Genomic DNA, 18,818 nt, shown 5'->3' on the forward strand with positions numbered 1-18,818 from the left:
TGGAGTGTAAAATTTGTTTTGTTTATACTTCAAGAAACTAACAAGTTATTATAGGTTGATATGTAATTAGATACAAGTCAAAAAAACAGTCAATATAACTCAATATCAAACTTAATACTCTTAATGTAACATCACCTATATCATACTTCAAATTACTAACATTAAAATCAATTCTTCCCCACCCATCAAATTAAAACTAAATGTCATCAATGTTCTATTTATATTATAGGATTGGCTAACTAGTACCTTAATGCACTAATTAAAAAGCATTTAATAAAACATTTAATGAAGTCCAACTTTCTTAAAATATGAAAATATGTATTAATTATTCATTAAAAAATAGAAATCGCTAAGTTGAATTAATACACATTATATACAATTTTTGATTAATAAGGAAATAACAAGTTTATCAAATGCTTCTTAACTAGTGCACTAGGGGCACTAGTTAGCAAATCCCTTATATTATATACATTTTAGAAACCAGATGACTAACATATATTTTTTTATATATACGATTGATTAATAAACTGAAATATTAATATGTATCATTACAAACTTGTCAAAGTTTATACGGTGGCAGGCCCATCACATAGATTTTATGTATCCTGCTCGATAATATAAATGATGCCCACTAAACCAAAAAAAAAACCTTACGGTTTACGTTTGGATATGAGATTTGCTTCGAAAAGTCAAAAACGTCAAAGATAGGATGGAATCGTTAGTATATATTATACATTTATATTTGTAGTTATTTATATTTACAATATAATTTAATTCTAAAGACTAAATGTATCAGACTTTGATTAAATTTGGGTTTTGACTACCCACTAGGCTTGGACTTTGTAAAAAATTGGTGCCCTTCAAATTCTGAGGCCCTACTCTCTTGTGCCGCTTACACTTGTTCAAGGTCGGGGCTGTATAGTGGTTGACCAGCCTGTACACATAGATGTGTCATTCAAAAACATTATATGAGTAATTTCACAACTAAAAAGTACGAATGACATGGTCATTCCATTGTGTTTGTGGTCTGTTGGTGCCTTTGGAAAGTGAGCAACAACAAGGTATTTAATCACGCGAAGGTTTGTGTTGAGAAGGTTTTTCAAGATGTTAAGTCGATTGGATACCTTTGGTATAAGAGTAGATCTAGGGTTCGGTCGATTGGTTGGGATGACTGATGTATCGTAAATAGTTTGTAATGTATATTGTTGTCACTCCATTGTTATGTGAGTTTGGCGTTTTGTTGTGAATAAAAGTTACCGTTCAGAAAAGAAAAAACATACATAAGTTGTCACTCCACTATTGTGTGAATTTGGTATTTTGTTGTGAATAAAAGTTACTGTTAAAAAAAAAATATACATAAATGCAATGGGTAAATAATGCTAAATTAAGTACAATCAAGGATTACAAAATCATGGTTAATTGATTGTTGCCAAGTGAACATCAAGTCTTCTAAGCCAGACAGAGTGAAGAATCATGTGAAAGAGGTCAAAATGTTTAGCCGGAAAGTTAAGCCTGAAGTGTCGTTGCACTTCAATCACTCTCTTTTGCATTTTAAGATACTTTTCAAAAGGTATCTCTTGCAAAATCTTTTTGAGATCAGGAATTTTATCTACCGGTACTTGTACAGAAAATTGACTCCAATCCAACACATCGCTATATGGTAGGACATAATGATCCTTAATGATCACAGGAACACATCCCATGTAGATTGCTTCGGTTAATCTAGCGCTTGCAACTTCAAAACCACTAGGACATAAGCAATACTTACTTTGACTAATAAACTCGCTGTAGTTTTGGCCTTTTGGAAGGTAAGTGTGAACTTGAATATCTTTATCTTCATTGTTTCCCCAATGTTGAAATAACTTACTTCGTATAGGACCACGAACTTTACCAGAAAAGAAGGCCAAGATTGAACGATTGTGAGGTGATTTGCCACTACCTACACTCGGGGTATTGTTGAATGGCCCGTTGATCTCTGACATTGATACATCTCGTCTTGGAATGAAACCTTCTGATCGATTAGCATTGCAAAGCACTCTTATCAGATTCTGAAATAGTTTTGGATTTCCCTTTGATACAGATGGCCCCTAATTAAAGTATCATGTCAATCATTAATTCATACATGTATTAGTTAATTAGTTAACTATTAATAACTGAATGTGATTATAAAAATCGAGTTAGCTAAGTAAGGACTAATTAAGTACCCAATCATGACAAGAAACATAGAAGTGATCAGCTCCATTGCTACGGTTCCAATAAGGATATCTTTCTGCGATGACTCCAACGTAATCTTCAACTATTGCTTGTATTCGTTTGCTAAAATGATGGATTTCAGATGGCGTGTAAAGGTAGTAAACGATGTTGGTTACACTTATTGGGATAAAGAAGGCATGTGCTTCATCAGGATGGCTAGCAGCCATAGGATTTCCATTTCTTTCCATCTCTTCGATAAAATCACCCTCGATGCTATAAACATATCTCATGGGACCATTATGCACCAAGGGAACATCTCCTTCCTTGTAAGTCCATATCTTGAATGTCTTCATCATTTCATTATGACTCCTAAATGCAGCAAAAGATAGAGTACATATACTTAATTGCTTGTGTATATATATAAAGTGTTGGTATTAACATCAATATGGCAATAATGCTTTAGGTTTATATGCAAAATATAAACATAATTTTGAGATAGGCTAAAAATCTCTATATGCAAACAACTTGACAGTTCATAAACACTAAAATAAATACTTTATTGTATATGTTAGACTGGCCATTGTACACAATGAAAACTAGATAACTCAAATACTCATGACTTACTGAAGAAAGGCGAATGGATTCCTATAAATGCTCTCGTCTGCTGGTATGAAACTCGCGTCTTTTTGACTTGATGTAAAGCTTTTCTGAACAATCGCTTTAAGAATTTGGTCTCGTGCTTTAGCCAACTGTTCTTCGATTCTTTCTGGTTTAATAGTATTCTTCTGATGAACAATTAAATGTTAAAGCGGTTATTGCATATATATAGCTAGACCAAATAGCTAAGGGAGACCATATAAGAAATAAAGAAGTTAAATATTGACTATAAGAAATATGAATGACCATAATACAAAAACAATACCATGTTCTTCAATGCAGCTTCATTTTGCTGAAGTCTGGAGGTTGATATTAATGGCGAATTGGAGAAGGAGCCACTATAATGAATTTGATTCATTGGGGAAGAAAGCACTACAATAAAAAGAAGTGAAATGATGATTAATCTGATGGTGAGTTTGGTAGCAACTACCATTTTTGCTTTCTTCCAGTATGTATATCTTACTACTTTACATGTTAATCTCTTGAATGTACATATAAGATGATGTTGATCCCCTCCTCTTTTCTAGCCCCTAACTAATTGCTAATTTAGTATTATTTTTTATTAAATATGTTAATCAAGTAAACATTAACTTAATCTCCACTCTACTTGCACATTACACACCTACATCTAAGATTTTTTTTATCATATTGGTTGGTTTGATATCTTTTCTCATGAAAGCTTGGTATGTCCCATGATCTATTTCTCAGCATTTTTGACATTTTTTAGTCCATCATGTCATGGCCGTAAGTATTAATTAGAAAATAAACTATAATGAATTTAAGTCCACCATTTTGTTGACTTTGATTGGATCAATAAAAACTGAGTGATATTGAGTTTCTTGATTGCAGCTCTACTGGGCACAAGTTGAAGCAAAGAAGGTAAGGCCTTTAAATACGTGGGAATAATAAATTGGGAACCTCCAAAATGGGAATCCACTGTTAGTATGTTACGGATTGAATCCAACTTTTATGTACATGTCATATATACATTCTTGATCGATGCCTCTCATTAGATAGTTCAGGTTCAACCCAACTAAAAAAAGTATGCAATCTCTTGCGGGATCCTGCATTTAAATTGAAGATTAACAGTTTCAGGTAGGATTTTAATTCAATATTTTTACTAAATCAGCCTAGTTACCAAAACAGTTAGGACACTATGAATCGTCTGCCTGATTGTTAATTAAACTGGTGAATTGTATTGATATTCAAAGTATTTACAATAAAATCAAAGAAACTTGGCCATAATCAGGCCTAATACTACCACAAGTCCACAACCTACAAGAAATTCTGTCAGCAATATCAATATACTAATACTATACAGACCTCAGCCAGAGCATACTAAATTGAATACAAACCAGCTATAACACCTCAAAACAGACCATAAAACTCAAAGTATGCTAGAAAGGGACCAAGTAGCTTCATCTTTCACAGCTCACTATTCCAATTCGCATGCATACTTCAAGACAAAATAGTCCAATATCACCTGCCCATCAGACTGCCACAAAATTGAAGTTAACCCATTTCATCTTCCACTGCCTGATTGTTAAAGTCCAAGATGTCCAACATTTAGCATAAACGTTACATCTGCAACGAACTCTAGCATTTGTATGTTCTGCTAAAACCTCATTTTCGTGCAAGTCAATTAGCCTTGATGATAAGAAGAAGACGAGGAAATTTCTGTGTGCACATGTGAGAAAATGAGTGTGAAAAATGCATCTTATGTTTATGTAGTGATTAGTTGGAAAAGTTTTGAAGGTGCTTCCTAATTCATGTATATGGTCAATGTGTCGATAAAACAAAAAACAAGAAATCGGTGGGACACTGGGACTGTCTAGTTGTTATTCTATTCCTTAATCATAAAAACTAGGCTCATAGAGATCTGATGGGACAATGCAGACCCTGAACCTGCGCATACTACTAAACTATCGACCACCCTCTTAAGTCCTTCAAAGTATATGACTCTATCTGGCTAGTTTTTAGTAAGTTGTGGAAAGTAATATGAAAACTTTAAAGAAAATTATATTGATAATAGGGTTAAATTGGCAAACCTTTACTATAGGCAAGAGGGTAAGAACTAGGCTCATAGAGATGGATGAAGGGGATATTGAGCTTTGTGGTGGCACCTGTGGGTTCATCGTTATCATGTGTTGTTGCTGAGCTATGGCTGCAATCTGTACATTGTTTGGTGCAGCCATCATGGTAAAAGTGCAGAACGGATCTGGTCTGTGGTGGCATTATGGAGTCAGGCATGGAACCATGTCCCCATGGGTTGCAGCTCATGGTCTAGTTGGTACTCCTTTCTGCATCGTCATATAGGCTGTCAAGTGTAAAATTATCCAGCCCTCCAACCTAAATAATCTCCATAAAAAAACCATAGAATCTCAGAGTATAGACATGAACTTCTTGATAAGCATTAAAAACAGGATGCAATTTCTAGCAAGAACAACATGTTAATATTACAATTCTAAATAATCATAACAATGTCAATAAACATATTGGAAAGAAATATTTCTATAGTGAAAACAATGTTATGATTTCTAAATTGACTGATTTATAACAAAAGTTGGGTGAATATGAAACGGGTCAAAGGTCGCCCATAATGTAGTTTTTAATGCTTAGAACCTTCCCAACGAATTTTACTTAGATAATTAGCTTAGCATGAAAAGATATATGTTTTGTAACAAATACGTAATGATAAAACTTCTAATTAAAACTATAGTTTTGGGCAAATGAAATTTCAAGTCAACCCAACCAGAGCTGACCCCTGCAGAAGAAACACCCTTCTTAAAAAAACCTGTTACACCAACTTGCTCGACCCGGCCATTTTGCAAGCTGTAATACAAACATAAAAACAGTTCATGAATCAATGGGTTGAAGTATAGTTGAGACAGATAATCATACCAGTTTAATTGCAGACGTCAATCTCATTAGAGCTTGGAACAGTTATCAAGGCTAATTCCCATGTTAACTTCCATAATTGAGGGCACCAAATGTTGACCTTTCTATATTATGGGTTTTTTATATAAGCAAAGAAGGTGGTTTGTATTTTTGTTTAAACTCGAAAGGGAGCGGCATACTTTGGCAGTTTGGCGGTAGCGTGTCCATGGGCAATAAACACAGCAATTGGGCCTGCTATCCAAGTTACGTTTATTTTCAACATGGGCCAAACTACAAAAGTATGGCCTACTTTTTGGGCTTACTTAAAAATGTGGCCTATATCAGAATGTATGATATGGTTTTGTTTTGTGAATGTTAATTCATAAAACCTAAAAAAGGAATGGTCTTAGAAAAATGGTTGTTTAACTTATTATATGAAGATAATAATAAATGCTTACATAGGATGGTGATATTACATTAACATATATTATAGTACAATCTTAGTTAGGCACATGTCTTAACAAAACATTTAGTCTTCTTAGCCACACAGAATGAAGAATCATATGAAGGACATCATATGGTTTGGCTGGAATGTTCACACTGAAGTGTCTTTGCACTTGAATCACTCTTTTTTGCATTTCTATATACTTTGAATAAGGTATCTCTTCCAATATCCTTTTAAGATCTTGAATCTTATTTACCGGTACTTGTACAGAAAATTGACTCCAATCCAACACATCACTATATGGTAGAACATAATGATCCTTGATGATCACAGGAACACATCCATGGTAGATTGCTTCTGTCACCCTAGAGCTAGCAACCTCGTAGCCACTAGGACACAGACAATACTTGCTCTGGCCCAATAACTCGGTGTAGTTTTTTCCTTTCGGGAGGTAGCTATAAACTTGAATATCATTATCTTCTTTATTTCCCCAATGTTGGAACAAGTTTTCTCGTACAACACCATGGTTTCCACCGGCAAAGAATGCTAAAACTGAACGATTGTAAGGTGATTGGCCATTACTCATAATTGGGATATTATCAACTGGAGTGTTGATCTCGGTCATGGACACATCCCGACTTGGAATGAAACCTTCCGAGCTGTTTGCATTGCAAAGCACTCTTATGAAGTTTTCAAAGAGTTTTGGGTTTCCCCGTGAAACAAAAGGCCCCTGTATTTATTATACATATCAACAAATACATATATATCATTCAATAAGATTAATTGATATAGATTAGCAAAGAAATTATTAACTAAAAGTCAAAAGTATTTTATACTATACCCAGTCGTGACAGGATACAAAGAAGTGATCAGCTCCATTGCTACGATTCCAATAAGGATACCTTTGTGCGATAACACCAATGTAGTCTTCGACTATTGCTTGCATACGTTCGAAGAAACCAATGGATTCGGCAGGTGTGTGAAGGAAGTAGACAATTTTGGTTATACTAATCGGGATAAAGAAGGCATGTGCTTCATCGGGATGGGTAGCCACCATCGGATTTCCTTTCCTCTCCATCTCTTCGATGAAGTCACCCTCGATGCTGTATATGTATTTCATTGGACCGTTATGCATCAAGGGGATATCTCCTTCCTTATAAGTCCATATCTTGAATGTCCTCATCATCTCATTGTGACTCCTAAATTAAATTAAGTACATTACATATTTCTATGAGGAAATTCAAGTGTATATATAAACATGACCTCGCTAATTCTACAAGAAAAAGGTAATTAGCTAGTACATTCAACTTAACTTGAAAAAGGCAAACGGATTCTTGTAAATAATGGTTACTGATTCGGGGATCAAACTCCCATTCCTTTGGCTCGATTCAAATAAGCTTTTGTCAACAATTGCTTGGAGAATTCTACCTCTAGCTCTAGCTAACTGATGTTCAATTCTTGCTAGTAGTGTAGTGCTATCATTATTCTAATGATCATCAGAAACACAAAAATAATTAAAACAGGTTACGAACTGAGACTAGCTAGGTTACGAAAAAAATAATGACGTACTTAAAATATTAACAAGCTAGCTAGGGAGAATTGAAGATCATGAAGCATCGATGGATCAGTAAATTTTTTTACTTACCGTGGTATTGGGTACAACTTTAACTTGCTCAGGCTCATGATGAGTAGTTGTTGCTACTGGCAAATTGACTGTGCGGGTTTGATTCGTTGGAAAAACATAAATTATTATTACAAGAAAAAATAATGCAAGTTGCCCGAATGTCATGCCTCTGGATATTAACAACTTGTACGTAGCTAGATCGAACTTATAAATAATGATGGCCGGAAACGAACGAGATCCAACATAATTGATCACGCCTGGAAACAACATTTATTTAATTTAACGAGGCAAACGTATTAATTATTGTCAATGGCTTCGTTTGTAATTAAATAATTCGAGGTAAACAAATTAAAAAGGCGAAACTAGCTAGCTAGTGCGTACGTATGGAGTACGTTATGGGAAGTGATTGATTGCTAGAGTAAAAGTTTAGCTTTAAACTTAATTGGCCTCCACTCAATCTATATATTCTAGCCTACTAATTAATTGCTTGCACATCACATGATACATTTTACTAACATGCAATGCACATATTTTCTAGTTTTTATTTTTGACTGAAATTTGTCAAGCTAGCTAGGCTTTGAATCTCACAATATCTTTTAATTTAGCCGTAAGTTACCATGAATTCGATTTCTTTAAAGCATTAAAAAATACTCCAATTAATATATACACTGTCTGTTAATTAATTTGTCAAAAATTGCCGGTCATGATATATGCATGCATGCATGATTGCAGATCCGATCGATGGCACGAACAATAAGGGCAAAGAAGGCGCAGTACGTTGTGGTATGTATATATAGTAGTAGTAACAAATACCGAGTAATATATATTCTAATTAATTTTAGTATTTTGCAAAGGAATTAAGAGATTATATATTATTTTATTCTGTACGTACTTTTTAGTATTCGATGGGCATCAAACTTATTCAAAACGTACGTATTCATAGTTGATTAAATCCTATCTGTGTGTACTAAATTTCTTGAAACTAACCACGAATTAGTCATGATACCTCTTTCTTTTAATTAGTGTCCGATCTCCATGGATCTCTTTCATCGATCATGTTTGGCTGTAAAATAATACAGTAGAAAATTTTGGTCGAAAAGCAACCATCTCGAGTCAAATAGCTTAACCAATTAAATTGCCTTAATTAACCTCACTAATTTACAAACATGTACGTACGTTCTGTGTAAGATAGCTTGCTTGTTTTTACAAAGCCAACCATGCATGTAAATTTATGATGTTAATTAGTTAACTATATGGTTAATTAATTAGTACATGTAAATGTGTATAGTACGTACGTAGTACACTAAAATATTACAAACAAGATTTCAATATATATTCGATCAATTAATTAAGGTCGGTCAACAAGAACGTTAAGTCGTCTTAGCCACACCGAGTGAAGAATCATGTGAAAGACATCAAAGGGTTTAGCCGGAATGTTAACCATGAAGTGTCTTTGTACTTCCATCACCTTTTTTTGCATTTCCAGATACTTTTCAAAAGGTATATCTTGCAAAACTCTTTTCAGATCCGGAATCTGATCTACGGCTACTATTACAGAAAATTGACTCCAATCCAACACATCACCATAAGGTAGAGCGTAATGATCCTTGATAATCACGGGGATGCATCCTACGTAGATCGCTTCCGTTGCTCTAGCACTTGCAACTTCGTAGCCACTAGGACATAGACAATACTTGCTTTGGGTCAGTAGCTCGCTGTAGTTTTGTCCTTTCGGAAGGTAATCGTAAATTTGAATGTCATTATCTTCCTTGCTTCCCCAATGTTGGAACAACTTGTTGCGTACAAATCCATGGTTTCCACCCGCAAAAAATGCAAAGATAGAACGATTATAAGGTGACCGCCCACTGCTTACATCTGGGATGTTGTTGTATGGCCCATTAATCTCTGTCATTGACACATCCCGGTTTGGAATGAATCCTTCTGAGATGTTGGCATTGCAAAGCACTCTAATGAGATTCTCAAAGAGTTTAGGGCTTCCCCGTGAAACAAGTGGCCCCTGTACGTTATATATACACATGATTAATTAGTTAAGATTGTACATGCTACCAAGAATCTGATTAATTAATTATACAATAAGTAGAAGATCGATGCATATATCTAATTAAATGAAGTAACTTTAATTTATAAATGAAGTAATGCGCGTACCCAATCATGACAAGAAACATAGAAATGATCAGCTCCATTGCTACGGTTCCAATAAGGGTACCTTTCTGCGATGACACCTATGTAGTCTTCGACTATTGCCTGCATACGTTCGAAAAAACCATAGGATTCTTCAGTCGTGAAGAGATAGTGTACAATTTTTGCTACACTTATAGGAATGAAGAATGCATGTGCTTCATCTGGATGGTTAGCCGCCATAGGATTCCCTTTTCGCTCCATCTCCTCGATGAAGTGACCCTCGACACTGTATATACTTTTCATCGGACCTACATGAACCAAGGGGATATCTCCTTCCCTATAAGTCCATATCTTGAATGTCCTCATCATCTCTGTATGACTCCTGATCATGCATATATGGATTTAGAATAAATTTGAGATAGATTTGCTACAAAAGTAGAATAGAATTTCCCTTAAATAAATTAAACACACTTAACTGGAAGAAGGCATATGGATTCCTGTATGTGGCTCCTCTAGTAGAGTTGATGAAGCCTCCAACATTCTGACTCGGTTCAAAGCTCTTTTGAGTAATCGCCTGGTGAATTCGGCCTCTAGCTTTTGCTAACTGTCCTTCTATTCTTGCTAATCTAATACTCGTACCACATTTCTAATTATGTAAAAGTGCATAACAAAAACAGGTTACACAATTACGAAATAATTAGTAAATTTAATAAGTACATTGAAGCTATATATAGCTATAATAAGAAATTAAAGGAGAATGTGATCAATAAGCACTTATAAATAAATCGCTAGCAAAAAGAGCATAATGAAAAGAAAAAAAAAATACTTCGGTAGTCTTGGGTGCAGCTTCCTGCTGCACAAATTTGGAGGCTGAGGCTAAAGAAGCCACAAGAAGAACAAAAGAAAAAAGGGATATTATGACGGAGAGATTTTTAGTAGCTGTCATATTTGTTCATTCTTTAATTCATTACATACATCAGCTAATTGATCAGCCAGCTAGCTTCTACTGACTTGCCTATACATTACTCGTGTGTCGTGAGAAAGGAAGAGAGATTGATCGATGCCAAAGGATAATAGAGTGCGTGTAAGGCGGAGCTATATATGTAGAAAAACAAGAGATCGAGTTAAGTTGAATTATATTGCTGAAGAATGTATATATGTATCATCATCATATATATTTGTATGTTGGGAGAAATTATCGTGTACTTGTTTTTGACACAAGTAGTGTGTTGGGAGCAGGGTTGGCTATAAGCGTATAATAGTATAATGAATCATAAACATGAAATCCTATTCGTTTATTGGTAAATTATACGAGTATTGAGATTAGTTATAATGTACGTTTATGATCATAATCGTACGTGGTATTCGCTTTAAACTAATTGACTTTTTTTTTTTTTTTGAGATCTACACATATAACCTCGTAATATCGATCTCATGGGTCGATGGGTTTGCAATTGGTATTATATATTTTTAAATGGTATACTACGTTACGTTGGAATAAAGCTTTAAATTGTGTCCGTTCAACTTGCACATTGAAAACCAGATGAAGAAATTAATGTTATACGAGGAAATTAATTAAGTAGAACAAAAGAATTACGGAGTAAAAAAATTGCTACTCGTATTTGATCAAAAAATAGAGAAAATAATATTTTAAATGATTTGATTTTTTTTAAACGGCAAATTTGGACCACTGACGGACCACTGAAGTATCATCATGTCACCAGGGTGCCACCCGATCATATCCTCACTAGGCAATAATGTCAATACACCAATTCAGGAATATGAAACTTAATAAATATGAGAAAACCCCCTATGTGAGTTTTGAACCCATGATCTTATGCTCACTAGACCTTATCCTATCATCAAGATGTCACTAGGCTATTAAGCCATGGACATATATTATGGTCCTGTTATATGAACACTTTAATTCGACATATATAACACACACCATATGGGAAGTATATGTCAATACTTCACGTATGGTATTTTTGAGTTTTCTAGTTGAGTTTATATATTGAATTAGTGAGTGTGTATATACGTTACTTATATATATTAAAAGTATTAAAGATCGAAATTGTTCAGTATAATTTTGCTTGAGGACAAAATGCTTATTCACATAAAATTAGCAGAAATTTGTTGAATCGACGAATTTAAGGACCAAAGTTGCAGGAAATTTCAAAGTACGAACTAGTACAATATTAAAACTTAGAACCAAAATCGTGTTACATTATAAATTGCATATATAGACTATCATTGTATTTGATTTTGGATTTTATTGCTCGTAGCAGTTATGACTAACATACAGTAAGTACATGTGTTGTACGCAAAAATTATATATTCTCTTAAAAATAATTTTTCAAACGTATAATATTTGCTTGCAGCTATGCGGCCTGTGCATCATAGTCACACTAGGTAATACTTTAATGGGTTGTTATCATTTGAAAACTAAAATTTATGTTGAAACCAGTAAATTGTTTGAACATATTGTGATTTAAAACTTCCCACCACCAGCACCATTGCCAGAATTGTGATATGGTACGGGCGAAGCCTTTAATCGAATGATTGCGCCTTTCAAGGAGGCTTCGCCCTTCTCAGCAGCCTACCTCGAGGCATTTATAAAGAGGTTGGAAATCGGATGCATATGAGAATGGTGTGGATTTGATGGGCGGCAATCCAAGGTATCATGTGGTGGTTAAATATTGCCTTTACTACTACGATTCCACCATGACGTAGGAGGAGGAGGAGGAGGAGAGAGAGAGAGAGAGAGAGAGATGATGGTGGTGATGGACAACTATAAATATATTATGTTAAGTTTAAATCACAATGTGTTTAGTTAATTTGTTTGTTTTTATACAAATTTTAGTTTGTAATAAACATTTCACATACTATAATAGCAAAGTACTTTGATTTTGTGTCCATATGAACGTTGTATTTATTTTAAAAGTGATATTATACAATTTATGTATTATCGTATATGTGAAATTTAACCGTTCGTCAAACATACTTATCAGCAAAGTTATCAAGGATATCATGTAATTCTATACTCGTGTAATAGCATTTTGGGGTTTGCTAAGATGCGTAAATTATATGTACATTTATCATAAAATTATATGAATTTTTAATATGAAAGGTGCAAATTTTATATACACGTTAGATACAGCCATTTATAATCCACGAATTCATGCTTGTTGAGTTGTTGCTTAAAAGTTAAAAAGCTGACAAATGAATTAATTGACACGTTTCTCAAATATAAATACGAGGATTTTAGTTTAATTTGACTTTTTTTTTTACTTCAGTGAATAGATTCTCGGATTCTCATGTCCAAATGTCCAATGCAAGTAAGGATGCGTACGCTATGGGGTCGTCAAATTAGTTTACTTTTTTTTTCTCTTTTATTTTAAACAGCCAACTGAAATACTCCGTACTTTATTAATGAAGCTAGCTAGCCGGATGGTAGCTCAAAATTACGATAAAAATTACTCTATATTAGTTTACTCTCCTTTTGAAATTATGCCAAGAGATTTTTAAGTTTCTAACTTTTAAGTCAGATACGGTTTTTTTTAAGACATGAAAACTAATACAAACCAAATTTTAAAAAAAAATTTACATACTTCCAATCCTTAATTAATTTGGCAAATTACAACAAAGTTTTACAAAAGTGATCGAACATGCATGCACTTGTTCCGGTCATGAAGAATTTAATAGTAACTGAACGTTAAGCCTTCTTAGCCATACCGAATGAAGAATCATATGAAATACATCTAAGTTTTTAGCTGGAATGTTAACCGTGAAGTGTCTTTGTACTTCCATGACCTTATTTTGCATCTCCATGTACTTTGAAAAAGGTATCTCCTCCAAAATCCTTTTCAAATCCGGAATCTTGCTTACTGCGACTTGAACGGAAAACTGACTCCAATCCAACACATCATGATGTGGTAGAACATAATTATTCTTGATTACCACAGGGACGCATCCCATATGGATTGCTTCTGTTAACCTAGCGCTTCCCACTTCATAACCGCTTGGACATAAACAATACTTACTTTGGCTTAATAACTCGGTGTAGTTTTGGCCTTTGGGAAGGTAAGAGTGCACTTGTATATCATTGTCTTCTTTGTTTCCCCAATATTGGAACAATCTATTGCGTACGAAACCATGGTTTCCACCTGCAAAGAAGGCCAAGATTGAACGACTGTATGGTGATTGGCCACGACTTACAAGTGGGATATTGTCACCCGGTCCATATATCCCTGCAATTGACACATCCCGCCTTGGTTTGAAACCTTCGGATGTGTTGGCATTGCATAGCACTCTTATGAGGTTTTCAAACAGCTTAGGATTTCCTTGTGAAACAAATGGCCCCTAAATTAAAGTAAATACTATTTAGTAATTAATATCAATCAATCAATAAGTTGGCATAGATTAATTAAGTACGTACAACATATGATATATTTACACTACGTGATACATATATAAGTTGTTTGCGCGTACCCAATCATGACAAGCAACATAGAAATGATCGGCTCCATTGCTACGGTTCCAATAAGGGTACCTTTCAGCAATGACGCCAATGTAGTCTTCGACTATTGCTTGCATACGTGGTAAAAAATCAAAGGTTTTGGAAGGAGTGTAGAGGTATTGAACAATGTTTGTGACACTTATCGGGATAAAGAAGGCATGTGCTTCGTCCGGATGCTTAGCCAACACAGGGTGCGCTTTCCTCTCCAGTTCTTGGATGAAGTCACCCTCGATGCTGTATATGCATTTCATCGGACCGTTATGTGCTAATGGGGCATCTCCTTCCTTGTATACCCATATCTTGAATGTCTTCATCATCTCGTTATAACTCCTTATAAAAGATCAAGTATAATAATCTAGATTATTTTGTTTGAGAAAGAAATGTAAAGGCATGATTATATATCATGCAAGCTGGATAAGTCTAATAACTCGTTAATTGTGGATGGTTTAAAACTTACTGAAGAAAGGCGAACGGATTGTTGTACACCGTTTTTTCTGAAACGAAGGTCTCATTTGACGCCAACCTCTTCTCAACAATAGCTTTGCGAATTTTTCCTCTTGCATTAGCTAGTTGTTCCTCAATTAACAATCTAATTTCGTTTCTCTAACAAATTAAAAGTTTGCATACTAATTAGATGTGTTCCGAAAACTGATAATTAATTAGTAACGAATTTGTATCAAAAGAAGAGTAAGAGATTGAAAGTAAAATAATGAAGAAGATGTAGAAATATACTTGAATGTTGGCCTTGTTAGGTACGTAGTCTTCATGTTGCGCAAGTCTGGAAGTTGATGTTAATGGCAAATTGGTGACAGTAGAAGTAAGATTACGAATATGATTATTGGGAGATATATAACTTACAAGTAAAACTAAAACTAGTGATAATAGGATTAGTGAGATTGTGATTTTGGTAGCACTTGCCATTTTTGCACTCGCTTGGATCTTCTACGACTACTATACATGTCCTACAATACTTGTAAGTGTATGCATATAGAGAGGCTGGAAGATCAGAAAGAGAGAAGATGAGGAAAATAATACAATTGGTTAGTTACCTAGTTTACTATAAATAAAGAAAGAAGCAAGTTGTTCAAAAAAATATATAATATAGGAACAATTCAATTTGACATAAACATACGCACGTATTATAGTGAGTATGCTCTTATGCGCGAGTATACTTGAAGGTACATATAATGTACCTATACAAGATTCAAAGATACATGACTCAAAGATCAATCTATGCAAGACTCAAAGATGAAGCTCCAAGATGAAAAACACACTTGCCAAAAGTCTTGTATTTTGTAATGGTATATATATAAATAGAAAGTTTGGTTACAAAATGTAACTGATGTAACTTAGAGGGTAAATATTGTCAAATTACAATTATGTGGCGGTTAAGATAGACACATAGGTTATATGTATAGGTTAGAAAACTTATATTACATGATGTATTTTCATTTTATTTTCAATCTGAAATAATATTAGAAAATCCAAAAATCCTCTCTAAAAATTCATCTTGATTTCAGTTTCTAATAATACTCACTTTGACCATATATAAAAGTCAAAAGCTCCATATGTGCTATGTCAATGTGTACTATGGTGGATGTTTATATAGTCAATTCGATCTAATTTCTCATAAGGTATCTACCGAATAATGTTATAGAAAGAAAAACTTTTATATAAAAGAAAATTCTTAACACGATTAAATCCAAGTCTCATAATATATCGTTTTGCAAACATATATATTTAAGTTTAAGCGCTTATTGGATGGTACGACCTTTTTAATCTTTTTTCACGGATGCTTTACTAGCTTGGGGCATATTGAGTACTAAACAAACCAAGGATTTGACACGATCTCTTTTCTTAATGGATAAAAGTCTTGTTATAATAAACTGAGCAAATTGTACGTTATACTCTGCTAACTTCAATACATTCGGGTCTCAATGGCTGCAGATCCAATTTGCACGTATTTGGGGGCAAAGAAGGTGGAGTACGTTGTGGGAATGGCAAATTAATTTATTGTTATTTTCTTAGGAATTGTTGAAATTAAAGTACTTGTATTACCTTTGATTTATATTATCTAGAAAATGGATCATGTTGTAATAACTTCCAATATAAACTCAACGGATATATTTATTATTTGAAAAATGCTAAATTAAACCCCTAGACTTTCACTTAACTTTCACTTAACGTGCATAAAAAGGTCGTATGTTTTCATATCAAAATTTCACCCCTGATTTTTATGGTAATAGTACAACTATTTAATGCACCTTAACGAAAACTCTTATGGCATCCTTTCTACGGACCCATAGGAGGAAGATCGATTCATTTTCTTAAACCGGTTTCGTTCCACCCGAGGTTGTTTCTAGCCATTTTCCTAAATACTCTAAAGATATTTATTTAGAACATCCTTTAAAGTTTTAAATCAGAAACCTTTTGTGAAGATATAACATTTTTTGTTGCTAACTACTTGGTTGGTGATGGTTGTAAGTACATCATATTGACTACGACGTTACATTGTTACAGTATTGTTAGTATAGATCCTTCGATATATTCAAAATATCATTTTATCATTTCTTTTTTTTTTAGTCGGCATACTCTTACAATTCTTGAACTAAAGTTGTTAACATTTACAAAGTATATTTCGATGCAGAATTGCAGATTGTAATAATAAAGCTCTAATAATAATTGGGCCTAACGACGTATACCAAATGGGCTGGAATCCAGTTCAACAACTAGAATAGCCAAATCTTAGGAATCTGGAGTCCATTATTTTTTAAACTAACAATTTGTTCACAGAGACACAGTCACAGACAATGAACCCAAGCTATGGTTCGGTTTAACCCATTGAGTATATCCTTTTCCCTAAAAGAGGTTGTGCTTATTTTGATAGTGTCACACTGTCACAGGGTTTTAAAAATAAGAAGTAATATTGGTAGCATGACATGTGATATAATTATCATTTGTAATTTTGTATACAATACTGATACTGTATCAGTGATACATTATGTTAGAAAAGTTAAACATTAGGAAATTGAATAAGTATATATGGTATATTTATCACCTCCTTTTAAAAATTCGTCGATATCGTAAGTTTACACAGAGATAAAATCGGTGTTACAAATATTGTGCTGCGGATCATGTTCAATCATGACTCGGTCACCAAATATAAATCAACTTTAATTTCACATGATCTAATTTCTTAGCTAGTAATAACATATTACAACTTTTGTTACTAGAAAATAAAAAAATTTAAATAAAAAGTAGGGAAAAAGCCAAATTTGGAGTTGGTCCAAACAGCCATAAGTTGGTTGTCATAGTGTATCGTACGGCCCGTCACAATCATTTCGATGGCTGCTAAATAAGCTCCACAATTCCTTTTTTGACTTGTCAAAACTGTACCTCCACTATGTATTAGCTTTGTATATAATTATCGATTTTAAGTTGCAGTACTACTATACGCGGTCAAGATTGAAAGCGAATCAAACAAACGAACTATGAAATTCTTTTTTTTTTTATTAATATTTTAATGTATGAAGACTAGTGTTTGGTATGAAAATGAGAGAAAAGAATGAGAAAGTCTTTTTTTGTTTGATTGTAGTTGAGAATGAGAATAAAAATGGATTCTCTATAAGAATTAGTAAGATTGGGGGAAAAAAAGATAAATTTGTTTTGATGATGACATATGTATTAATTTTAATTATTAATTGAAAATTTGAATTTTTTTTATATTTCATAATACACTTTAATTTGGACCTTTGCATCATAGGTGCATATCAATATACAAATAAAACACATGTATAGCATGCCCAACACAAATAAAGTATGAAGTAATACATGCTAACACAAATAAAATACATGCATCATGCATTTATAGCATGGCCTAACAGCCCAACACACACCTATAGTGCCTACGTTTCGCTTGCAGCCAATACAACTACAACCTAGCTTGCACAAGATTCATCAACCGAAGTTGGGTTCGGCTGGGATCGGCACCCTTAGCGAAGAATGAGAGGTTACTAAAAATCAAACTTCACATAATTGATTTACACGTTTTATTGATTTGCGTATGTTTGATTTTTTAGAGGCAATTTTTTGCTTTTTTTGCAATAATGTATATCATGTGACAGCCTCAAAGAAATGTAAAAGTGATCATCTTTTTTTCCAATCCAGTAAAAAGTGACATGTCACTTATTTTGTAAAATATTATTAGATAAAATGAAGTTTCTGTATTAAAAAAATTGATATCCTTTTGTGAAAGAAAAATATTCAAAGTTAGTAGTTAGTATACATCTGTTGATGGTCAAGGGTTGAAAACTTATCTTTTTTGGTCTTCAGAATGTTCCTAAAATAGCTCACAATCAAGA

The 18,818-nt window shown here is 33.7% G+C and overlaps 4 protein-coding genes across 4 annotated transcripts; all 4 read right to left on the reverse strand.

The window, feature by feature from the left end:
- Positions 1-1,415: 1,415 nt before the first annotated feature.
- LOC122594955 (probable glycosyltransferase At3g42180) lies at positions 1,416-2,951 on the reverse strand. The gene is made up of 3 exons (XM_043767238.1): positions 2,818-2,951; positions 2,205-2,562; positions 1,416-2,087 (listed from the first exon to the last, which is right to left on the reverse strand). The coding sequence occupies exons 2-3, from the start codon at positions 2,547-2,549 to the stop codon at positions 1,416-1,418; spliced, it is 1,017 nt and encodes a 338-aa protein (XP_043623173.1). The 5' UTR covers positions 2,550-2,562; positions 2,818-2,951.
- Positions 2,952-6,227: 3,276 nt separating this feature from the next.
- Positions 6,228-7,371, reverse strand: LOC122597579 (probable glycosyltransferase At5g11130). The gene is made up of 2 exons (XM_043770155.1): positions 7,014-7,371; positions 6,228-6,902 (listed from the first exon to the last, which is right to left on the reverse strand). The coding sequence occupies exons 1-2, from the start codon at positions 7,356-7,358 to the stop codon at positions 6,228-6,230; spliced, it is 1,020 nt and encodes a 339-aa protein (XP_043626090.1). The 5' UTR covers positions 7,359-7,371.
- A 1,773-nt stretch (positions 7,372-9,144) lies between these two features.
- Positions 9,145-10,557, reverse strand: LOC122597580 (probable glycosyltransferase At3g42180). The gene is made up of 3 exons (XM_043770156.1): positions 10,415-10,557; positions 9,963-10,320; positions 9,145-9,813 (listed from the first exon to the last, which is right to left on the reverse strand). The coding sequence occupies exons 2-3, from the start codon at positions 10,305-10,307 to the stop codon at positions 9,145-9,147; spliced, it is 1,014 nt and encodes a 337-aa protein (XP_043626091.1). The 5' UTR covers positions 10,308-10,320; positions 10,415-10,557.
- Positions 10,558-13,625: 3,068 nt separating this feature from the next.
- Positions 13,626-15,378, reverse strand: LOC122597581 (probable glycosyltransferase At5g20260). The gene is made up of 4 exons (XM_043770157.1): positions 15,202-15,378; positions 14,915-15,060; positions 14,430-14,787; positions 13,626-14,300 (listed from the first exon to the last, which is right to left on the reverse strand). The coding sequence occupies exons 1-4, from the start codon at positions 15,376-15,378 to the stop codon at positions 13,626-13,628; spliced, it is 1,356 nt and encodes a 451-aa protein (XP_043626092.1).
- Positions 15,379-18,818: the final 3,440 nt, after the last annotated feature.

The sequence above is a fragment of the Erigeron canadensis genome, chromosome 4, assembly GCF_010389155.1.
Source record: "Erigeron canadensis isolate Cc75 chromosome 4, C_canadensis_v1, whole genome shotgun sequence".
NCBI classification, from domain to species: Eukaryota; Viridiplantae; Streptophyta; class Magnoliopsida; order Asterales; family Asteraceae; genus Erigeron; species Erigeron canadensis.